The sequence below is a fragment of the Simochromis diagramma genome, unplaced genomic scaffold, assembly GCF_900408965.1.
Source record: "Simochromis diagramma unplaced genomic scaffold, fSimDia1.1 OVJJ01000371.1, whole genome shotgun sequence".
Classification (NCBI taxonomy): Eukaryota; Metazoa; Chordata; class Actinopteri; order Cichliformes; family Cichlidae; genus Simochromis; species Simochromis diagramma.
Genome location: NW_024386920.1, coordinates 5,867,896 through 5,893,569, shown reverse-complemented (window position 1 = coordinate 5,893,569; position 25,674 = coordinate 5,867,896). Strand labels below are relative to the sequence as shown.

The 25,674-nt window shown below is 38.5% G+C and overlaps 1 protein-coding gene across 6 annotated transcripts in view; it reads left to right on the top strand.

Moving 5' to 3' along the window:
• ano2b (anoctamin 2b) overlaps positions 1-22,306 on the top strand; it is a 72,403-nt gene extending 50,097 nt beyond the window's left edge. For all 6 annotated transcript variants that reach the window (XM_040036755.1, XM_040036754.1, XM_040036756.1 and 3 more), the window contains 5 exons: positions 5,688-5,840; positions 6,397-6,449; positions 8,223-8,401; positions 17,027-17,132; positions 18,898-22,306. In XM_040036755.1, coding sequence (XP_039892689.1) covers positions 5,688-5,840; positions 6,397-6,449; positions 8,223-8,401; positions 17,027-17,132; positions 18,898-19,278 — 872 coding nt within the window. In that variant the 3' untranslated portion in view covers positions 19,279-22,306. The remainder of the gene's footprint in view (positions 1-5,687; positions 5,841-6,396; positions 6,450-8,222; positions 8,402-17,026; positions 17,133-18,897) is intronic.
• The last annotated feature ends 3,368 nt before the right edge of the window (positions 22,307-25,674 follow it).

Sequence of the window (25,674 nt, the reverse complement as noted above, 5' to 3'; positions counted from 1 at the left end):
TTGATGAACTCTGTATACTACATTGGAATGCAGGGACATTTATAGGAAGGCAAGCAGAGATGAAAGACAGAAAATATTAAAAACAGGAGGCATTAGTTTTTAAAATAAGAACAATAGTATTTAGAATATTTATTTGTAATAATGGCAAGGATTCCAATAAACCACTGTAAGCTGGAGCTGCCCAACTTATCATTGCCTGACACCACTCCATGCTATTTACGCCGTTTTAAATGTATAGGCTTGCTATCAGTGTTGAGTGTTTAAAATCACCTTGGATAAGCAACAACTTCTCAGTTCTTTGTATGGCATCTTAGACAGGTAAGATGCCATACTCCTCAGATACAGTATCGAGGATACTTGAGGGCGCACGAGAGTTTGGCCAACAAGTTTATGTGTTTTCTGGACTTGGACATGGCATTCGACCTTGTCCCTGGGGTGTCCTGTGGGAGGTGCTTCGGGAAGCGTGATACAGCTGTTGCAGGAGTTTAGCCCGCTGGCAATAAGTTGGACTCGTTTCCGGTGGGTGATGGGCTCTGCCAGAGCTGCCCTTTGTCACCGATTCTGTTCATAATTTTTAGGCGTAGCCAAGTGGCAGAAGGCTTCCACTTAGATGGTCTCAGAATCTCATTTCTGTCTTTTTGCAAATGATGTAGTTCTGCTGGCTTCATCAGGTGATGGCCTCCAGCTCGCACTGGGTGACATGTTAGATATCAGTGAGGTTGCTGACTGGCAGCTTTGAACTCAGTGAAACCTTGTAAATGTTGTTTTTCACAATACGGCTGAATGCTATGCTTTACTGTAAACCCTGAGAGAACAGACTTCTTGTTTTATTGGATTTTAAATCATTTTGACCATGTTTTTAACTCTGTGGTACTGACAGGTTTTTGGTACCTGGTGGCGCTGTGATTAGCACTGTTGCCTCACAGCAAGAACTCCAGGGCCTTTCTGTGTGGGGTTTTCTTGTTCCGTGTCAGCGTGGCTTCTTTTCGGGTACTCCGGCTTCCTCCTGCAGCCCAAAGACATGCAGTTATTAGGGATAGGTTAACTGGTGATTCTAAATTGTTCATAGGCGTGAATGTGAGTGTGAATGGTTGTGTGTCTCTCTGTGTTAGCCCTGCAACAGGCTGACAATTTGTCTAGCATACTGTTACGAAATCAGTTTCACCCCGGTTCTTTTTATTCCTCGGGCATCCAGAGACTGCACCGGAACTCAGTAGTCATTTTCACAAAACCTTTATTCATCTTTATTCATCTTCATTTAAGTATGCATCTTCTAGAAGGGAAGACGTGCAAGGCCGGTGTCCCTCTGCAGATCTTCTACTCCTTTGTTTGTTACAGTCAGCTTTATAGAAGCGACCCCATCATAATAACCCCATGGTGTACTGCAAACTCTGTGTCTGTGTGTGTGTATGCACGAGCGCGTGAGTGCCTGTGTGTGCGCGTACTCGTATGTCTATGTGAGTGCATGTGAGTGAGTGTGCATGTAGGTGTGGGTGCATCATAACAGTCAAAGCACTGTGTGTGTATCTCTGTGTTTGTGACTTCCTGCCGGTCATAAAAGTAATCTCCTCACCTGAGCTACACCAAATTCCTCTACACAACAGAGAAAACAGAGTTAACATATTACAAACACTGAGACCCCCACCCAGGTCTCCCCTGGGCAATTTCCACTCAACATTAACTTCTCTTTGTCTTACTTTCACAGTTCAAAGTGGGTGGGCCTCCTAGAAATCTACTCCTAGATTCATGACACACTCAGGCCTTTATTGCATCCAGGGCAGTGTCAGTGTCTCTACAATAATTCTACATCCTACCTAACACATTTCTAAACTCTCAAATAAGCTACGCATATCTTCAATACCCAGCCTGCTATAGGGCGAGTTGGATGAGAGGAAGAAGATGGATGGATAGAGGAGCATTTGGACCCAGAAATTGTTACTTACTTAAGAAGCAGATTTAAAAAATTTTTGAAGCTCATTAGGAACAAAACAAAGCATTTTGTATCTCTCATCAAAAGGCACAGCTAAAACACAACAGCCAATACAGTGAGGATAACCTATGACAGGGGAGAGTAAATTCCATGCATCATGCCTGTTTTGCAAACAATGAAGCTAGTGATATTTTGACTAAATTTCATTTAAGCCCCAACATTTTTCTTTGATTGGTTGATTACATTTTTTTTGAGTCAATCTAATTCAGAGTGAGCTTGTGAAACTGCCTCTTTCAAAAGGTTTTACTGAATAGATAAATGAACATACATTTGAACCCTAATTTTGTACAGAGAATAAAAGAAAACAAGAAACTGAGATACAATCAACAAACAAATGAAAGACGTTCACTGTTTGAAGGAGACATGCAGCGCTGGCCTCCATGCTGCACGGCTTGAGGTGTCTGATCATTTCCCCACTGCTGATAGAAGTCTAAGCGCTGCAGCAGTTTCACAAACATGCATCAACAAGCTTGACCTGTAAAAAAAATTTGTGTTGATCTTCGTGAACCCATAAAATGGGCCGTGTTTTCCTTGGATATCAGTGCCATATAGAACTTGTGTAACAGTGTTTTCAAAGTGAAGTTTTCTTGGCAGAATTTGATGTTTGTGGGAACCTTACACTTGGTTTCTATTAAGAACATCAAAATGATGGTAGTTTTATACTGCTGTAAAGTAATCCAGGTCAAACTGGATGAAAACCTGGTGATTTTTATGTTTCTGCTGTGTTTTAGTTATTTCATGTGACATGAATAGAGTGAGGACGGGCAGAACAAGAAGACTGGGCTGTAGCTGTAGGGCACACAGAGGAATGTCAGAAATGTCTGACACATGCACTGTAGCGAGTGTGTGTGAATGGATAGTCTGGATTTGTGTTAACTCATTTTTTAATTTAATGTATGCGCGTCTTTCTTTGTGTGACTGGATCGAACTTGTTAACCTCGGCTCAGGTAGATGTTGGGTTATTCTAAGCTTGCCCTGTAGCGCTTGCTGTGCCTCGGCCGTATTTTCTTCCTTTCCACTCATTGTCTCAGTGTAGTGTCTTGAGGTGAAGCCGTCAGTCTTCCGCTCGCTGGAAATCCCCGTTCCCACACTGCTAAAGTTCCAATGCTCTGACAGAAGTCCTGCACTGGCCGCAGTCAGGAATACTGCCTTGTGTTTCTCAGGTTTCCTTTCAGCATTCTTCACAAGCGGGTGAACTGATCATGAGACGACTTGTTAGACAATTTATTGCTCCAAACCCAGCCCCATTTTGCTTTGTCAAACCAATCAGACTGTAAGCCCACCTTGAGGTTATTGATGCTAATATCATATGAAAGCTTTTACAATACTAAGTGGAGAAAAATTTGTATCACAGCAAGATTTCAGTTGATGTCACAGCACATTTGCTCTAAGAAATACTAGTCCAGTTCTACCCAGTGTCCAAATAAACTGCCTTTATGGTCCTCAGCCAAAAATCCAGACTTTCTACTACTTTCTAGATTACTGCTTCCACTCTGTGTGGTTAAAAAGAATGTATTCATCCATCTAAACCTATTGTTTTTAACTAACATCTATGGTTATACAAAACCTACACGGATATATTGATTATGATGTTTGACAAATTCAGATTAAATCCACCTGATTAAATATCTCAGTCACACAGCATACAGTGTAGATGCACACCCCCATTAAACACTGCTTAATCATAAAAATGTCTCAGCTTGGCTGCTGCAGCAGAGGGTTTAACCATAAAAGGCATCTTCTGAACCACCAAAAAGCCCAGACAGACAGTGTGACTCTTGACCAGACAAATGACTGTTCACAAATGTCAATCCGAGGGTGTATTAGTGGCTACTGAAAAAATGTGCTTCCTGTGTTGTGGGTTTGATTTCCTTCTCATATTGCGTGAGATGTGGAAGAGCAGAAATACAATTGGAACCCAAAGTATTTGAGCAGTGGCGCTTCTTTGGTAGCTTGCCTATAGTGGATTTTAAACAATCAATATGTGATTGAAGTACAGGCTTTTTCAGCTTTAATTCCTGGTCACATCCCCACATTTTCAGGGCTTGTTTCTAATACTTAGATGCAAATTTTTTGAAGGCAGTTACCGCCTGAAGTCTATAAGCCATCAGCATCACCAAATGGAATAGTTTAAATTTGAGATGCTCTTTCAGGCCTTTACTGCAGCTGCTTTCAGTTGCTGCTTGTTTGTGGGTCTCTCCGCCTTCAGTTTTACCTTCAGTCACTGAAGATTGCTGTCTTGGGTTGAGATCAGGTGACTGACTTGACCATTGAAGAATATCCCGTGTCTTTGCCTTGACAAACTCCTGGGTTTCTTTTGCAGTATGCTTTGGATCATTATCCATGTGCACTGGGAAGCACTATCTGATCCGTTTTGCAGCACTTTTGTGAATCTAAGCAGAGAGTGCAACTCTGTGCTCTTCATAGTTTATCCTGTTACTTCTATCAGCAGTCACATCATTATTTAACACTATTGATGTGGTTCCAGTGGTTGCCATACGTGCCCATCCCATAACACTGCCTCCTCCATGTTTGACAGATGACGTTATGCACTTCAGAGCAGATTCTCTGCTTCTTTGTGCTTTTCTCTTAACATCATTTTGGTACAAGTTAACAGACAGATGAAAGCAAGATTTTCATCCCCAGACCTGTGCAGGCTCTTTTAGATGTTTTTTGGTCTAATCTGGGATTATTCTTTGTAAATGTGACCAGTGGTTTGCGCCACTGGTCACATTCTTCTGTATTTTCATTCATACTGGCAATTGTAGACTTTGCCATTGTCACCTCTTTGTTGGTTTGTTGATGTTGTGAAGTGTTTTTTCCTAATCAAGGAAATAATTCTGCCATTTTGCACTGCAGTCATCTTCTATGGCCTGCTGAGTTGCCCCAGTGCATTCCTTCTTTTTATGAAGCTATCAGATTGTGGAAGATAAAAACTGCTTGTCTGTCATTTGTGCGATTTCTTTCAAGCCTATGAAAATGGGAGACTGTGTATAAAAGCTGATGTAAACAGTTAGTCTAATGCTTTTGTTGAACCAGCTGAAAGTCTGCACTTGAATTACATCCTGATCATTTGATTTAAAACTCTGTGGTGGTGTACAGAGACAAAACTGCCAAAAACAAGCATCATCGTCCAAAAACCTGTCAACATAACTGCAGCTTCACAAGGGTTAACTTGAAAACAGTTTTGAGGCAGATCCAGAGATTTTCAGTTAAACAACTTTTCTCTCCAAAGCAAAATGTGCCAAACACTGGGGCTTATGTTAGCATGTGACATAAACTTGAACGTTGTAAACATTTGATTTGTTTTACTTTTCAATGGTTCAATGTTCTTTGTGCCCTTGAGACATCATAAATTAAGTAATGTAAATTCATGAAATGAAACTTTCATGAGTCCCGTTTTTGTTTTGCATGAGGCTTTGGGAGCAGATGTATTGTTCATCTTTATACTTAGATCATCACATCATCTACATGTAGAATGGCCATTAATATCATCAGCAAAATTACAGTAGCAAGTATGGGATATATCAACAATTAACATGTAAGCAGTGATTTTTTTTTTTTAATTGGTAATTGTAAATATTGGTTTAAATATAGAACTTATTTATCTGAATACATGTAGACAAATTACCAAAAAACTTTTTAATGTCCTATATTATACATCCGATAGATGTAATAACTGTTTCTCTTTCTGCAGTCATCCAGTTTGGTTTCGTCTCTCTGTTCGTGGCTTCTTTCCCGCTGGCTCCTCTCTTTGCCCTGCTGAACAATATCATTGAGATCAGATTGGATGCCAAGAAGTTTGTTACAGAGCTGCGTAGGCCAGTCGCTGCACGAGCTAAAGACATTGGTAAGCTAATCTGACGCTCAGTTTATGAATCGCCATTCTAAGCATCAACAAGATGCTAAAACTCATCTTAAACCAGTCTGATTTGATTCTTTGAGTTAGCAGTGGCTTCAGGCAGTTTGGCTAATCTCACTAATACACCCTGAAACCTCTCAGCTTGATTTCCAAGCATTTTTCACTGTACCCAGATACTTTTAAAGAGGTTTAATAAGCCCAAAAGGCACACTGTAAGGCTAGGTAACTGATATCACCAGAATGATGGTTTGCCAGCGAAATAATTCACTTTGGATTATTAAAATAAGTAAATTCATAATCATCAGATGGATTATTTGTCTATGTATAGCTAAGCTCTGGTCTATATGCAGATCACTTAAAAATTAGCTAACATTTGCATCACACTCAGTTATAAATATATCCTTTAAATACTTTATAGGTAAAGTTTAACTGACTGTCTCAGTCCCTATACAGTTTTATTACTGTACTTAACACAGACTTTCCTGTTTTTCCTGTTTATTCCCTTCAACTTGTCCTTCTGTCTTTTTTGCTTCTCACCTTACAGGCATTTGGTACAATGTACTAAGTGGAATGGGCAAGTTCTCAGTCATTATAAATGTAAGTATAAACACAGTGTTCCCCTCTTCCAGGTTTCTAAATTAGTAAATGAGGCAGATGCATGCAAAATAAAAACCTGAAGATAATTATTCTACAAATATTGTGGTAATATATGTGTTTTAATTACTTCACAAAACACCCGAACACTTAAACATTTATCACTGTTGGTGTAATTGGTAGTCAATTTAAAGTCCTCTACAGCTCAGTTTATCTTGGGGAAAATGGTTGTATAGTATATATGTTGCATATACTGCATGGATCTTCCACTTCTTCGTGTCTTTTTAAGATTAAATGTTACCTGTTTTTAGAGACCGGAGACAGGAATGCACTAACAAAGTTGGCATAATGGTGCATTTCCAGACTTCTCTAACACAGATCTCTGTGCTGCTATAAGATAGGTGAAATTCAAAGTGGCTTAGAAATTATCAAATGAAAGAACAGAGAACAAGTGTAAAGTGCAAATGGGTCCAAACAGATCTCCTTTGAGCAGCACCTGGTGAGGAAATCCTCCTTTTAAAAGGAAGAAACCTTCAACAGAACTAGTCTCTGGATGGGCGGCCATATTTCTTGACTGATTAGTTAATAAGTAGTTAAATAATTGTTTATTATAGATTTTTAATAAAAAAGATATTTGCAATTTTGGGGCAAATTTGACACGCAGGCATGGATAATGTGTGAAATACTCTTTTGGATCTGCTGATTAGACCTTTTGTCAATTTCATAACCTCATGAGATCCCAGAGTTGTATCTGAAATACATAAATATGCAATGTTTGTGGAGGGGAGGGGAGGGGAGGGGGAAGGGGGGTCAGGAAGGTTCTGCTTTGCATTTGTCTCTGGCCAGTGAGCTAAAGCCCATCTAGTTTACTTTTAATACTAAACAGATTTGTGGCAGATCCAAAAACAAGCAGCAGGAGTTTTTAATGTAATCTAGATCTGAGGGATTGGACACACACTGTGCACTGTGGCTGCTGGGGCTCTGTGGGTCTTCTCAGCCTGGCTGGGGGGCTTCTTTGCCTCCCTCCTGCTGTGTGCCCAGCCTGGAGGCTGCAGTCCGTTAACGGCTCCCGGTGCAGACGGCTCCCTGTGATAGTGTTTCCTCACCTGGTTCATGTCTGTCCAGCCCAATTTTACTTTTTAAGTGTGTGTGTGTGTGTGTGTGTGTGTGTGTGTGTGTGTGGGGGGGGGGTGGTATGTCTCCATGATTATTTATGTTAATGAGAGTGTGGGGAGTGAGTTGGAGGGCAGGGTGGGGTGGGCTGCTTTTAACCATGTAAAGCACTTTGTGCTACATTGCTGTATGAAAAGTGCTTTATAAATAAAGATTGATTGATTGACCAGGAGCTTCACAACAATAGCAGATGTGTATCTATCAGTTCTACTGACTTTAATGTTCCTTAAACTCAAATGTATATTAAACAAATGCACAGTTTACCAGATTTTTGCTCTTTGTAACCCCTGTCCCTCCTCTCACTGAAAAGAACAAGCATCAGTCTGAGGTTTTCTGTCCTTTACAGCTACAGATAGTTTGGCTTTGAGTAATAGCTGATCGTGTTCTGATTTGATTCTGGTCTTACAGTAGCTTAATAAGCTGCATTCTTCACTGTGAGAATGTTTCCTTAAAAATCAAATTGTTTGCATATATAAAAAGTGAAGGAAGAAATGTGAACAGCATAAAACATGATTCAGTTTTTATACTTTTCTATATCACTGGTCCTGACAGACAGACTGTTTCACTCTTTCTGTTTTGGTCTCTTTGTCTTTCTGTCTATAGGCCTTTGTGATCTCCTTTACGTCCGACTTCATCCCTAGGCTCGTTTACGAGTACATGTACAGTCCGACGGGCACCATGCACGGCTTCATTGACCACACGCTGTCCTACTTCAACGTGTCCGATTTAAAACCTGGCACAGCACCACAGAACTCTGAGCTTGGAAACATAACTTTATGCCGGTAAAACACACACCCATGCTCACGAAGTATATTTGTAGCAATTACGTTTTGCTCACATTTCTGTGGGACGAGCACTTCTGTATTCAGCAAATAGCCAGTCAACATGGGAATACCTATTCAACTTGTTTATTCACTTGTCATACATGGACAAACGCTGTGCGTTTGGCCTTGTTGCTTTTGTTCCCTCAACTGCCAGTGAAGTATTTGGTGAGCATTCAAGAAAACATTCAGGCCAATTCATCTATTTTTACATCTGAGGAATTTAATTTGGGGAAGGATAAAACAGCATTACTGTGTTTTGTCATAACTTATAATTTTGGCCTTTGCAGAAACATGCAAACAGTCTCTGTATTAACAATGATTCACTCAGATTATTATGTATAAATTAAGGTTAATGGCCCTTTAATCTTGACTAAAGAATGTTTGTTTCATGGAGTTGAAATCTTCTCTTTATATCTGAACATGTATTTGAGTTTAGGAACTTTATTTAGTGCTTTGAACGTTTATCACTGGTCTCAAAAATGTTTCTGTGATAAATTTAGTTAAACGTTGCTAATTTTGAAAATCATTACAAGTTTGGATTGCTTAAGAGTGTTTTGTTTTGGGTACAACAAACACTTTTTAATGCTCAACCTGAAGGCCTGTTCTGCATCTAATATTAAACTCCAATCTGAGGGAGGGACAGTTGATTTATTGATTTTTTTTTTTTCACTTGATTTTTCTTGCGTTGGGTTGTGCTACAGGGCTAAGGGCTGCAGTTGAATGAACCAAAAACCTTTTGTAGTCGTCACTATCATACCAAATATTGATGTATTAATATTTTGTGCTAGCTACAAATGTGAAACACTCAATTAAACAGCGAAGAACTAAGTTCTTGATTAAGACTCACCATCGCACCCTCATGCAAACTCTAATGCCACTTTGAATGTGGAAACAACAAGAATGGATTGGAAAGGCATTATTGCAAAATGCACAATTGTATCTTTTATGCGTTTTCACTCATTCCACTAGTAAGCATCTCTTTCATAATATCAATATAAAGCTTTGCAGAGGAAAAGGTCATGGATGCCGGCGCCCACAGACAACTGAGGCCGACCTGCTGTTACATAAGATGGCAAAGAATTACCATGCGAGAATGCAGTCTTTGTACCACTGTAGGCTGATATGTCACATCGCAAGAATGACCAGATAGTGTTCGCCTTGAACGTTTCATAGGCGTGAAATTGGCTGCAGGATGTTCCAGGAAGATTTTGTGTGTCTGCAGTGAGCAGAGCTGTGTAGTCATGTATAGACTGTATCTAGACAGTGCTGCTGATGTGGGCAGTGCCTCTGGGCTCAGGGCAAATGATTCAGCTCTGAATTTCAGATTCTCCAGACAATGGTTGCCTTTTTTTTTTTTTTTTTCCTCCTCCTTCTTTCTGGCCCAGTTAATTTGGGGTTCTGGACATATGGATGAATACATGCAATAGTCAAGATGAATGGATGGATAATAACTATCCATCCATTCAGAGGATGCAGAGATGAGGGGAGATATCATTGAACTGATGATCAGATAACAATACAAAGGAATGCTTTTTAAGACAGTAAGGAAACTGTTGAAATGGAAAGATATAGAAATACCAGTGAGGAAATGAATGAGGGGGGGTGCTGCATATGGATGGCTGGATAAATAGATGGATGGTGTGACAGAAGCTACCCACCAAGGTTTTACATTTTTAATAAAATTTTAAAAACAGCAGTGTGAGGAAGTTGAAGATTCTGCATCAGTGAGCAGAGCATGACTGTACATCTCCGCAGTCCTTTTTGTCCTACAGTGTTGTCGGTGTCATCAAAATTCTGAATGTGAAACAAAGAGTTAAACATTTTAAGACTATGTCAAGAAAAGGACATTTTCCTTTTCTATTTTCCATTTTTGATGATGTTGTGATGCTGATGTTAGCTGTTTTGTGTAAATTTGTATGAAAATAGCAGTAACAGTGTATCTGGTTAAAACTTTAAACAAATAATTTTTATATTATTATAATATCTTTTTAGTGTATAGCTATTTCAAAACTGTTTATTTAAGGAGATGAAATTTGACGTGTGGGATGTTGAGTAGCCCCTGACGCAGAGTAAAAGCTCACTTTTAAAACAAACAAAAACAAAATCAGTTTTAAAACACAGATTTGGAGTGGCTGTACCTCCTCTTATATCACATCTTTGACCTTTGATCTCCATGTGTCTGACATCTACTGATATAAGTTGGTTATAATAAAATTATATTTAGCTTGAAAGTGTAGCTTTCGAGTGATTTACAGAAAACAAGGAACCTACCATTGTAGATGGAAATGTATTGAAAATCATAATCTTAGAGGAAAACTGTTAAAATTGCCATTTAGGGTATATACCTGTTTTATATCAAGACAGTACTCACTCCTGAGCTGACAGGAAGTTGGCTTTGCTAACAGGCTTATCAGCAGGAAGTCAATTGAGGGTCAAGCGGTTATGCAATGGATTATCAAATAATTTGTAAGGAGAGGTTTCCTCTCAGCATTAGGAGAAAATATTCTTTATTTTCAGTGCTTGGTTTAGTAATTCAATTCAATTTTATTTATATAGCGCCAAATCACAACAGCAGTTGCCTCAAGATGCTTTATATTGTACAGTAGATCGTACAATAATTGATACAGAGAAATCCCAACAATCATATGACCCCCTATGAGCAAGCACTTTGGCGACAGTGGGAAGGAAAAACTCCCTTTTAACAGGAAGAAACCTCCGGCAGAACCAGGCTCAGGGAGGGGCGGGGCCATCTGCTGCGACCGGTTGGGGTGAGAGAAGGAAGACAGGATAAAGACATGCTGTGGAAGAGAGACAGAGATTAATAACAGATATGATTCAATGCAGAGAGGTCTGTTAATACATAGTGAGAAAGGTGACTGGAAAGGAAAAACTCAATGCATCATGGGAATCCCCGGCAGCCTACGTCTATTGCAGCATAACTAACGGAGGATTCAGGGTCACCTGGTCCAGCCATAACTATATGCTTTAGCAAAAAGTTTTAAAGTTTTAAGGAGTTATTAGGACATCGTGATAATAATGAATTGCAGTGGTCCAGCCTGGAAGTAATAAATGCATGAACTAGTTTTTCAGCGTCACTCTGAGACAGGATATTTCTAATTTTAGATAGATATGATACAAACCACTGCAGCGCATTACCTGTAATACCTACAGCGTGCTTTAATCGCTCTAATAGAATATTATGGTCAACAGTATCGAACGCTGCACTGAGGTCTAGCAGGACAAGCACAGAGACGAGTCCACTGTCAGAGGCCATAAGGAGATCATTTGTAACCTTCACTAAAGCTGTTTCTGTGCTCTGATGAGCTCTGAAACCTGACTGAAACTCTTCAAATAAACCATTCCTCTGCAGATGATCTGTTAGCTGTTTGACAACTACTCTTTCAAGGATGTTTGATATAAAGGAAGGTTGGAGATTGGCCTATAATTAGCTAAGACTGCTGGGTCTAGAGATGCTTTTTGAGTAAAGGTTTAACTACAGCCAGCTTGAAGGCCTGTGGTACATAGCCGATTATTAGAGATAGGTTGATCATATTTAAGATTGAAGCATTAATTAATGGCAGGACTTCTTTGAGCAGTTTTGTAGGAATGGGGTCTAAAAGACATGTTGATGGTTTGGAGGAAGTAATTATTGAAGTTAACTCAGAAAGGTTTAGTTATAAGTGAATCTGTTAAACATGTTGACAGCACTAAACATGAGACATTGTGTTTCCAGTATCAACTAATAGTACAACAGTAAGTGATATGACAAAGCTGTGTACTAACACTATGAGTCGACTCTAACCAGTGTAACCCTGTTAGTCATATTAGCAACAAAAGACAAATTACTTTCAAATTGTCTTTCCTTTTTATAAAACCACATTTATCCTGTGTTGTACTATACATATTAAACAAATGTTTTAAATACATATAAAAATTAGTAAACATTTCTGTAATCCTGAATATTTGTCACATTTATCATACAGTATACAGCCAAAAGTAATGAATTCCTTTAACCTGCTATCATGTGTAATCCTGTGACTCTGACTTTAACCCTGTTATAATGTAATTTTTAATCATAAATGGTTTGATTAGCTGAGTCGGGTTTAATATATTGCCTCTGTATTAGTTTGCCATTACAGTATATTAATACTGTATTTGAGCAAATATTTGAAAATAAACTGGAATTACAGCAAAAACAAAAATGTCACAAGTGAAATGTTGAACAAGAATTCTAAAGCTGCTTAAACTAATGTCTGTTAAGTCAAGAATTTATGAAACAATAATTTAAAAACGTACTTTTTCAGGTTGGAGAGTATGGGTAATAGGGTTGTGACAAACACAGCAGAGTAAAAAAAAAAAACGTGAAACTTATAGGGAACAGGTCAGGAGAAAGGTACAGTAGTGAGTGTGTACAGTAATCTGTAAAACATAGTGGAACACTGTCATGGATTGGCCTCCCCAGAGCCCAGACCTACAACATTACTGAAGCAGTGTGGGATAATTTTGACAGAACAGAACAAAAGTCAGTCGAAATCCAAAAAGCTTTGGAATGTCATTCAAGAAGCCTCTTAAAGACCGCTACCAACAGACTGCTACTTTTAGCTACTCCCTTATGTATAAGGAGTTACTACAGCTCTATGTATGATTTGGGAGTTTTATTTTGCCAGATGCCCTTCCTGAAGACTACTTGAAGAAATTACAGGAAAAGAATGACATGAAAAGTTTCTTAAAGAGTTCAGGCTGTGTTGAAGAACAATGGGTAGCTCTGAACATTTGATTTGGTTTTCTGTCAGTTTATTATGTTCTTTGTGACGTAATACCAGACTGATTTGGCTACATCACGGCAACACCGAAGGTGGTCATATAAAATATTGACTTTACATTTTTTATTATTATTTTTTTTTTCAATTGTACAACTGTGGTTTTGCCTTATGTTTTGTATTTCCATGTATGTTTGCACATTTAACTGAATCACATTTTCCTAGTGAAATATAAAGAGATGGGGACTGGCTCAAGACTTATATTACTGTATGCTGATTGCATTGATCCACATATAGTGTAAAGTTTAATACAGTATATACTGCCATTTGCCAGCATTAAATAATCCTCCATGTTTTTAGTTTGAAATGAAACGTGACCTCATTGGAAAAACAACATAAAATTTTGTGCCCCCAAAGTCTGCCCTCCTAAAGATTGCATCCGGCTCCATTTTCCTGCCTAGAGCGATCTAGAGACAATGAATAAACTGCACAAGGGTTAAAGGTGTTTGGGGCAAATGTGGGGTGATGCCAAACTTACCAAATAGATCCAATATGAAGCTCATATGTTCGTACAACAAACAGGATGATGGCTAACAGCAAACATGTTGCGTAACACAGGTTTACTGTGTATTTATTTATTTATTTATTTATTTATTTATTTATAGATGGGAATGACCTGACCCTTATCTGGTCTGACCCCTTGGTCCCAGACGAACACGCTCGTCTCACATAGTAACCCTAATCTTATTGAGAGGTCTTCTGAAAGAATATTGAGTTAAATGCTTCAGTGCTGCAGAGCTCCACTATTTTAACCAAACATGGAGCTTTGAGAAAACACATGTGTGCACACACACACAAGAACAGAGAGAAAAATCATCTTTGATAGCACAACTGTATTTGTGATTCCACCTAAGAAGTGTTAAGTGAATTAAACTGACAGAGACTGGTCTTATTTTATTTTTATTTCTTTTTTTTTTTTAATATTTCAAGATGACCTAAAACAAAATGTTGCAAAAATATTACTGAGAGACTGAGAGACAGATGACTAGATCAAAGGAAAAAGAAAGGGAAAGAAGACTGACTCTCACGGACAGCATTCCTCACTCATGACTGTATAAGGAGAAGGAGTCAGGCATCATAAGACCATGCTAACACACACACACTGGCCCTCCCCTCCCTCTCTGTTATTTCTATACTGTTAGTCAAGTGCTTAGTGAGGCAGCTCATTCAGTCCCTTTAATTTATTTTGACTTCAGAGGAATTTTTTCATGACAGTGTGTGGAACTGACTTTTGCTGTGCAGTCATTTTAATGTAAAACTTTGATGTGAGACATCCTGTTTGCGTGACGTGTTAAACTGCCCTGCAGTTCGAGCTTCCTGCATTTCTTTTCTGTTATGCTTTTGTTTTGTTTCTTGGGGTGTGTACTGCAGTTTTAAATACATCTATGTAAAATATAAGTAATATAGTTTTCAGGTTCAAGCTCTGTCATGATTTGCGGGTTTATTTGAGCCAGTGTTGTTGGGGATCTTCCAGAATTGATCGAGTTATAAATGCAGGAAAGAAATGACTGACTTTCTGACTTTCATGCTCAAAAGAATATTACAATCTCTGTAATTTCTGTGAAGGCTCTCAGTCATCCAGGTCATTGTAGTCTAAGGAGCTTGGAAAGAAAAGCGTCTGGACTTCTTTAAGTTGCTTGAAGACGTTTCACCTCTCATCCGAGAAGCTTCTTCAGTTCTAAGGTCAAATGGTGGAGAGTCCCAGAATCTCTGTAATCATGTTTCCATAAATTGCTGCAGAAATGAGAGAGGACCTGCACCACACTTGATCCAAGCATAGTGCAAGCAGTTAAAGTTTGAGTACTTGATTGAAAATCGTTCTTTGGTTGTGCTTTTCATAACATTTTAAGTCTCCACTAAAGTACATGTTTAAGTACGGAGTAAATGTTGCTTTTTAACCTGATTTTGAGTGTCTCCATGTCTTAAATGTGCACTGATTCAACCTAATGTTGAATAGATGTCTGTCTATAGCTACAGCTCCACATAAAGCCAGTCTTTGTCTCCACACTCTTCTGTACATTTAGTGGTTTCAGACGACGCGTTTTCTGCCTAAAGATGTGCTTGAGGTTAACAATAAGAGGGACTGTCTCCTAGTTCTTGGCTTCAAAGGAATGCTCTATGTTGTACTTTGCATCCCACAGGAAAATGCAGCCTCTTTTACAATAGCTGTGAAAACGGAGGCCAAAAGCAGTGTAACATAAAGCCAAGTGTCATTCTCTACATATTTGTAGAAGGTTGGTCGATGGTCAGATTAGTAACCTGCTGCTGAACTCTGGTGAGCTTCAACGTTTCAGATGTTTACAGGTTAAGGCTGTTCAATGCTTTTACTGGCATTTTAGTGATATTTCATAACATCTCATAATGCTGCAGGTTGCAAAGGTCTCTCAGCCAGTTCCATAACATGCATAGTAGTATTGTCATTTGGAGTTTCAATACCCACAATTTTACTAAATGTGTTTAGATGGAGGTATTTTAACCCACAGTTATTGCTCATTGCCTTTCTTTTGAAAATGCTTTTTTTTTAAATCCTAAAGTAGGATGTAAAGAGGGTGCAACCTTCATTAAGGAGCGAGTGAATTTAAGGAACTTGGAAATCTAAATAATCTTGGCTGTGCTGAAGTTGGATCATCTAGACTGTTAGTTTATGTATGCAGTAGCTCAAATCAGATGCCTGTCCACAAATGCTTTTATTTTCTTGGGAATTTTTTTTTTTTGTCAGTTTCACTTATTTTATTTTAAGAGAGAGTGGGTGGAAAATTGCCAACAAACCACTGAGGTTTTCTCCAACACTCACTCAGCAGGGTCTCTTTGATTTCATAATACTGCTGAATCTCAAACAGTCCAGTTGCAACTTGACATTTGTTTTCTAATCCTCTCTGGTTGCATTTTAGCCAACAGATACAGAAGCAGCAGCAGCTCTGGTACCTGAATGTACCAGCTGTACCAACTATATTATTCATGACTTTCTTCCAGCAGCAAATAACTCACATTTTTTCTCCAGTGTTAACAAACCGCTTTTTTTTTTTTTTTTTTTTTTTTTTTTTTTAAGTTAAAGATATAATGAACCAACTGTGCTTTATTTATTTATTTTTTTAATTTCACGTGTTCACTCCTCACCTTCTTTTACCCTTGAACTGAATTTGGACGACATCTTTCTGTGATGATTAAAACAGACTGACACAATTTCTGTATCACATCCGGTATTGCTGATTTCGTGGGGACCGCAATCTAATTACTCAAGATTTGGGGAACGACAAATCCCCATAATCTCAGTTTGTGCTTTTTAGTATGATTGGTAAGGGTTTGGGTGAGGATGGTAGTAGTTATGGTTAAGTGAAGTTTCCAGGTATAATGTCAAAGTGTGAAGTGGTGGTAAAATGGCTCTACCCTGTCTACCTTTTTGTTGTGCACTTGGCTGTTATTCTTAGTCCTTGTTATCTTATTCTGCCTCTGTCCTTATTTGGAGGATGTAGACAGTTTGTACAACATGTGGTTTGAGTTTCCCCATGTTTGTTTTGAAGGTACAATAAAGAGTGTTTACTACAAGGACAACAAATGAAAGGAATCCTGATAAAGTTTATTGCACTTTAAGTTTCTCGACTGAGCCAAGGAGCTATATGTTTTGATTAGGCAAGGTCTCAGCTAGATAAAGATGCTGTAAATCAGTTTAATCTTAGGTTTGCCTCATATTCTCAAACTCTGGACTCGTAGATATTCTTGTCTCCATGGGTGTTTTATTTATTTATTTATTTTTTTGTTCTAGGTATAAAGACTACAGGGAACCCCCATGGTCTCCAGACGCGTACCAGTTCTCTAAACAGTACTGGTGTGTCCTGGCTGCAAGGCTCGCCTTCGTCATTCTGTTCCAGGTGCAATTTCAGTGTATTACTCAGTTTCTGTTTTTTTTTTTTTAATCCTGTCTGCATTTGCAGCGATGCATATAAAAGAAACGTGTGTGTGTGTGTGTGTGTGTGTGTGTGTGTGTGTGTGTGTGTGTGTGTGTGTGTGTGTGTGTTGAGCCTAACAACAGAAAAAACAGCAGTGCTTACAGACTGCAAATTTTGGGAAATCCTCAACAACTCACTTCATTATTGCTGTCATCGGTCAGAAGTGAGCTTCTCTCACTCATTGGTCCATGTTGGACTCCTCAGAATGTTTCACCCAGCACTGACAGCTCCGGTTAACAATAGGCCTGCGCAGATAGGGGGAAAAAGTCCGGAGTCACTTTGGTATCTGAGTACACACACTACCAGTGTTGGTCAAGTTAATCAGTAACTAATTACTAATTACTTCCCCCCCCCCAAAAGTAATCCCATTACTTTACTGATTACTTATTTTCAAAAGTAATTAGTTACTTAGTTACTTTTAAAAACATGATTTACAACCTGAATAGGTGATAAAGCAATAGATCTTTCAGCCCAGCTCTACTTTCTGCCTAATCCATCATATAAAATGTAATCAAATGGAAAAAGTCTCTTTTTAAAATTTGTTTTTATTAGTTTTAATCTTTATGACTTGACTTTATGCATCAAGCAAACATTAAATTATGTGCAACATTCTCTGACTGGAAGAAATTTGTTTAACATCTAAACCTATTTTCTGCACATTCCTGCACATAAAATAAAATATTTTTTTGTGTTTACACTCAGTTTTTCAATAGATGCAAGTAAAACACAGCAGAAAATAAATAAAATCAAAGATTCAGCGGTCCTGTTGCTCTATTTTCACCTGTATAGCAGGAGTGGGGCAGGCAGAGGTTTGCCCTGGTGCAGGTGTGCCGCAGCGGTCAATGGAAGTTTGTCTGTGAATTTCCCATTACGTCGTAGCATACTCGGTGCGTACTCGGTGCTTGCTTTGAAGTTTAGGGGTTTTTTTGCTGTAAAAAGAAGTTTTCTTCCCACGCAGTGAACAGCGGACGCTAATGTTTTTGTCACTTTTTACGGAATTAAGCTCAAAGTAAGGTCAGTACTTCCACGCTTTAAAAGCTGCACGGGCATACTCTCTCCCGCACTCGATATATGCCACGAACGTCGCACTCTCTTACATCATTGTCATGAGACACTCACAAAAAAAATCATGGTTTTAGTAACGCAGTGTGCTTACCGGAAAGTAACGGTAATCTAATTACCTTTTTTTGCAATAGTAATCCCTTACTTTACTCGTTACTTGAAAAAGTAATCGGATTACAGTAATGCATTGCTGCCCATCTCTGCTCACTACAGATGAATGCAATCTTCAATCTACTGACGTGTTGCGGTGAAAAATTTACAGACTGTACCTTCTCGTTCTCATCACTTGAACTGGTTTGTCTTTGATTTGACCAAAGACCTCAAAGTTGCACAAAGGCAAACATCAGCTTCTGCATTAAACTGGTCCAAATTGCTATCAGGGATCATCACTGATCAGCTGGTTCTCAGGTATAACCCAGTGGACAATTGTAATAGTGCCAGGATCCATTATTTCAACTTTGGCATGTTACGCTAGCCGCGTATATATTTTTGACATAATGGCTCAGTGACATTGATATGGTTGATATACAGTATGTCACTGTCACAGTTATCATCAATCGCACTTTTTTCCACATGCATCAGTCTTTCTATCACTTAAATTCCCACTTTTCTCCTATTCTTCAAGAACCTGGTGATGTTCCTCAGCCTCGTGGTTGCCTGGGTGATTCCTGATGTTCCCAAAACCATCGTGGAGCAGCTCAAAAGGGAAAAGAAGCTCCTGGTCGATGTCTTTTTACAGGAGGAGAAGGAGAAATTACAACTCATCCAGCGCCTGTTTGCCAAGGATGCCACCCTCCACCCCAGCGGCAACACGCTCCCCCCAGGGCAGGATCTGCCGATCCCGGGTCGCTACAGTACTTTACCATCGGGGCCCACAGCTGGAGAGGACCGAGGAGGAGGAGGGCCAAGGGCAAGATGCAGGGCAGCCAGTTTCAGCCAGTTCAACAGGAATATTGCCTCTTCGCCCATGAAGGAAAACGAGAATTCAAAACACACAGCGGTGTGAGATGAAACACACGTTACGGGGGTGCTTCAGCTGGTTCTATGGATTGTCACTTGGGTGACTCGGTCCATGTATGTCTTTTCTGTGTCTTTTGTGTCCCGGTATGTGTGGCTTACCTTTTGGACATAAAGTTTAAATTCACTGATATGTGAGTGGTTGACTCTGCAATGTTCACATTGATTGACTAAATGGGTGTGAGCGTGTGTGTGTATGTATGTGTTGTTCCTACTCTCACTGACTGTTTACCTGAAAGAGTTGTCGTTTTTACTTTTTGGTCAAAATAGTGAGGCATACTAGCTTCATAGCGTAGAGAAGCAATAATCATCATGTTAGGTTAAACAACTAAATGTTGCAGGAACCTGGAAGAGACTGGAGATGAAGAGAGGACTATGAACTAATGGGTAGTCTTAATAAGCATTTAACCAACATGATTAAACTGACAGACATTGTGGCTCCTCATTAGGGCTGTCAATAGTTTCCTGCTTTATCTGCTTATGCTATTCATGTATTTTTGTTTACAGAATTTGTAGCAGTTGAAAAATACCACATTTTCTGTACTCTTCTCTTTAGAATTCAGGAATACACTTTGAACCCCTTTTTTTTCAGAATTCACTAAAATTGCCACTAAAGATTGAGCTGCTGGTCATTGTTTCTCTTTACCTTACCCTGAGTTTAAAATGATGGAAAAATGCTAATGTGACAAACCATGTTTATGGCGCTCATTTCAGTTGAAGCTGTCGTGACAACTTTCAGCTGACTGTTGAATGACTTTAATAACTTGTGAATGCAAAGGAAAAGCCATCTCTTTTATAGACTGAGTCAGGTGAAAATGATCACACTGTGTCTTATTGACAGCGAAACAAAAGGCATCAGCTGTCCTTTATTATGAAACACCTGACAGTGTACCTTGACATTCCTTCAGGTAAGTAATCAATCTGAGCCCGTTCTGCTTAAACAGAAGACCTTAACATGGACTCAACATGCCCATTTAGTGGAAATCTGCATCTCCACACACACACAGATTTCTTTGATTGCGGTTAAATCACGTTTTGTTTTTTTATTAGCTTGTTAGCTAGCTAATATGTAAAATGTTAACCCTAAGGTTCCTGTATTATGAAGGCAGTTCCATTCTCAACGAGTTACATGCAATGGGAACTTATTTTGTAATTTATGCAGCAGAACTAATCTGCTGCGGCGCAGATTATACTCTAGATTAAATATGAACACGTAAGAAATCACTGCCTGCTGACCAATCAGTTCTCTGGAAAATAATACCCCTCTGACTTTGGCAGGAAACTGTTTTACAAAAGTTACTCCTTTGAAAACGGGGCGCCCATTTGTCTTTGTAGACCTAATATCAAATTGGCGTGTACCCTTGAATTCTGTTTTTATATTTATTCTATTTACTCATTCAAATAGCAACATGACTGCAACTGAAATAATGAAAACTGAAATTTTACTTTCAGACCAATAGAGCGGTGATATTGGTAAGCCTGTTAACTTAGCCCATACAATCAGCATTTCTGCTAGCTTTCCTTATTGACTTTAAATATGCCCAATTTGATTAACATGAAAGGTATTCACAGATTAGATTCACAGAGACACATTTATACAGCGCTTTCCCCCTCTCCCAGTCATCCTCTCACTATTGTATTATTCTAATATGATAGTTATGTCTTCCAGATGCTCTGCTGCAGTAGAATTTTCCATGTTTGTGATTGGTCAGATGATGCCAGCACCAACCCTTTCATGTGAATGTGCTCTTAGCCAGATTGATGAACTCTGGGTTAAAATATCCTGACATCCTAGGTACATCAAACTTGCTTTGTAGTAAAGACCCCAGGTCTGTTGGTGTATAGTTAAATGACATACAGATTAAAAGAGCTTTTGCATGTTATTCAAAAATTAAATTCTAAGAAATATAAGCTGTGATCATATTGTAGCTAATGTATATGAAATGGCATAAAACAGCTTCTCAGTAGGCAGTTCCTTTGCAGTCATTGATCGTCTCTTGGAAGTCAATGTTCATCGATGTACCTACTGAAACAGTCCATAGCTATGTAGCCTACAAATGTTAATTTAACAGATGGTCTCCAAACAAGCCCGCTTGTTGATGGTGTAGAATTTGTGATTTTTAGAAAATTTGTCCCTTTATAACATCCAGTGTCTTGCAAGACCTTAAGCTATTAAGCTACTTTCTTTTATTCAGACAATGTTAATGTGATGTGCATATCATACTGGAGTAAATAAGTTCCCATCATGAAGTAGCGCTCACTCATAACCAAATCTGAGAAGGTTGAATTTGCAAAGAGGTGTTAAAATTAAATGGACAAAGCTACACTGAACACAACATTTTTAAACATCACACATCCATATCAGCATTATTGCTATCTGATATTCCAACAGTTAATACTGTTGTCAGCAAACAATTTGAATGTGCAAAGAATGCAGCTAAGATTAGTTTTTATTTGGATTTCTTCATGTTTAGCTTTTAGGACCCTAATGGATGAGAAGCCAGCTGTTATCCAATAAAAGCAAGTGTCAGTGAGAGAGACTGGTTACGTGACAGACCTACAAAAGTCATGTGCTCTATAGATGAAAAATGTAAAGGCTATGGTTAGTGGGGGTTTTTGTTTGTTTTGGGTTTTTTTTTTTAAATTTTCTTTTTTTAAAGGGTGAATGCATCATGTACTGTAGTCTGAATACTTTCAGTATTGATGAATCCCCGCAAGACTTTTTAAATTCTTGAATTGATGAAGCTTATTAGCTTAGCTTGGTAACTTATTTCAACACCTATGAAATTCAGCTCCTGTACACTTGGTGCTGTGTTCATCCTACATTACAGAAGAAGGTCTGTCATTAAATATCTATTTTGTCACAGTAATTGTGATCAGTCTGTGTTTCATAACATGAAATAGACATGGTATTTGCAGTAGGAGTAGACCCGCAAGCTACTATAAACTATTTGTAGGTGTCACAAGATATTAGACTGCTCAATTAACCAAAACTGCTTCAATTCATGCCCTCTTGGAAAAAAATACGGAGGGAAAGTGTTGTTAATTTTAATCTTCACAGATTTAACAGTGTGGAAGAATCACTCCTGCTGCTAATGTGTATTGCTGGCCAACTGCATATTGTATACTTTTCAAGGATGTGTGATGGGACAGTGAATCTTCACTGGAATGAAAGGGTACTTTCTTGACACTCAATATCTAGTTCTTGTAATAATGTTAATATGCCGACATGCTGTAAACCTTCAGTGCTGTTTCAGAGGCCTTGTAACTGCTCTTTACTTTGCATTTGTCACATCATCTGCCCATCTAATACTCAGTGACAGACTGTTAACTTTATTTGTATCGACTTTAGGAAGTTGTAATTAAGATCTATTTGTTAAACGACTTTCTGTTGTTCAAAAAATGTTGGTCCTAGTTTAAGATGGTGTACAAAATCCTAAATACAGAATTGTTAGATGGATTGGTTCTTCACATTGTGTGATGTGTACTTTTATCCCATAGTTCTGTTTATTTATTGGTCTTTTTTTGGACCAGGTAGTCTTAGTGTGATTACTTGGTCAAAAGAAAAATACAACATGACGAATATATGAGGCTGTTAGAGCATGGCATTATCAGTAATGTCTGCTGGTAAATCCACATGAACAGACACTGGATTTTATTGACCAGTAAAAATCTGATGCATCAAAACTGCAACCGATGAAGAGAATAATCCTCATAAGGGAGTCTCTTCGTGCCTATGTCCAGTGAAATACCAAATTAACTTAAAGATGGTTTGCTTCAAAGTACGTCTCATTCTGCCAAACACTGTCATAAAATCTGACGTCTCTTTGGACTCCAGCAAAGGTTGTATTTCTACATTAAATTTATGAAACACACCTTTTTTGGATTGCTTATACTACCCTGTATATGTCCATGAACACCTTGATACAAAAGTTGTAGCAACTGTTGTTTTAGGGTTGTTTCTGATTATTTCTGCCACCTGGTAGACAAAAGATGCCCCGATACAGCTTTAAAAGTCTATCTTGTATTTTGACCATTGGTTTATGGTGATTTTCTGCAAATGCAAATTGCTGCAGAGAATTTTCCAGTGATGTAATACGTTAAATCTTACTGAGGGAAGTCACTGCTTTGTTGAATCGAAATATGAATTAATGGTTGAGTAGATGCAAAAATAAATACTGCACATTAGTAGCATCTGAGCTTTAACCAGATAAACAGTACTGTTTTGTAATTCAGTTTAATACAGCAGCCAACCAAAACCCGTAAAACGCAGTCTTTGCAATCAAAATTCATACATTATATCCAAAAAGAGGTGAAATAAACCTCATAGGTATATCTAAAAAATTTACATCATGCATGAAATTAGTACTGATTTCTACCCACATGTTTTTCTACATTCAAATATTTATTTCAAGGGAACTTTGACAACTTTTTTGCCAGCTTTAGTTGATAGCAGTTGATATCAACTTAAGTTGATATAAGATGTCCTCATGAAGATATGGATTCGTATTAGTTTGTGTGACTTAAAGTTTATGTTGCTAACTGATAATTGAATATCTGAATGGACAGCCAAGATACTTTCTACAACATAACTGTAAGAGAAAAGAGATGATGTGACACTTTGTAATATTTTTACTCCCTGACAGTATCCAGCTGCAAGTGTGAGCAAGTTGCAGCTGCTCTTCCTTCTATCACTGGACATGAGGTTACTGTTCATACTTTATCTGCTACAGCTGCTCATTCTATAGCGCTGTTGCATAGTGAGTCATTTCAACTTGTGATGCATCTGTGAAAGATGCGTTGTCTTCAACAGCCATCACAACAGTCATTCCATGTCCACACAGTTTCATCCATTTAAATCAAAAAATCCTAATCATAACAAACAAAAAACAATCATTGCTAGTTGTGTCATCCAAAGTCTGAAATTTTAGTCATAGATTTGTCTTGGCAGTGCTCTTTGGGAGAGGCAGTCAATCTCTGTTTTTCTTTCTAAATGCTGTGACACGAACGGGTGCCTAACCGCGCAGCTGCAGCTGACAGTGCACAGACTCTTACCATAGTCACAACAAGCAGTGCATGATACTGTATCATACAACAGCTCTACTCCATTGGTTAGGTGAAATGCAAATGGTATTGCAACGCAAGGTAAATATATTGTTCTTATATTTTTAAGAATTTATGTACAAAGATGGTTCGCAATGTTACAGTGACACTATCCGAGGCTAATGGGTTTTGCCTCTCCCTGTGTGATGGGCTGTTGTCACAACAAACAAAGTGGAAAGTAATCAGATGACAGCTGTGTGAACCAATGTTGACAGACAGTACTCGGATGCAGAAAATGAAAGGTTATATGCAGGCTGTTCTCAGGTGTGTAGATGCCAGCCTGCAGAGATGGAAGGCTACTGGTGCTAGCACTACTAATGTTAGCCACACATGTATACGGTGCAAGGTTCCATGCATTTCAGTGTCATTTAAAGCTTATTAACCAAGACTTTTGACAGTCCCATATATCTTGTATATACACCCCTAGTATTTGTATTGCCAATGTTTATTACAAATATCATTAACTGGATTTGATTTTTCTCATGATTAATCAACTACAAATTAGTCGCCAACAACATTCGTAGTAGTCACTCTAAAAATAAGAAACTACACCCGTAGATGATATTTAACAAAATGTGTAAATATGTTAGATTATGGCCTCATCAATAAGGATTATGCTTTGAATACTTCTTTAAAATAAAATTTTTCAGTCTGATGCTAGTGCAAGGTAAGAGCACACAGAATGTACTACAGTACTGTTTTTGCAAGCAATGTTAAATCTGACCATCAGCTAATGCTTAATTTGGAAAATCAATTTGTTTACTGAAGAAGCTTTGGAAAAAAAAGTTGTCTCTTTTGTGTAAGATATTTTAAGTGTTGTCAGAATACTGATCAGATACAATAATACACATGTTTAACTGACTTATTAATTACAATATGTTGTTATTTGCATTGAGTAACTGACTATATAATAATCTGGCCCAACCCTGCAAACATGATTGCAACACAAGGCACAGAAATCAGACATCAACACCAAGTAATATGTACTACTGTTTGTGGCATTGCGCTTTCAAGTGTGTTGCAATGAAACACTATGAAAACATAGTTTTCCTTTTTGTAGTGTGAGGCCAAATAGCTATGTTGTTGTTGGATGCCTAAGGAAAGCTAAACTTCACCACAGAAAATGAGCTTGTGGTTACATCAGATGACTGATGCTGGAAATGAACATGCATGAGCACAAGTCTAGCAACCTCTTTTCTCTGCCAACTTGTCCCTAAAGCCAAAATGTGTGCCCTACCATGTGCTGTGCGACCAGTCCACAGGACACACAAGAGCTAAACTA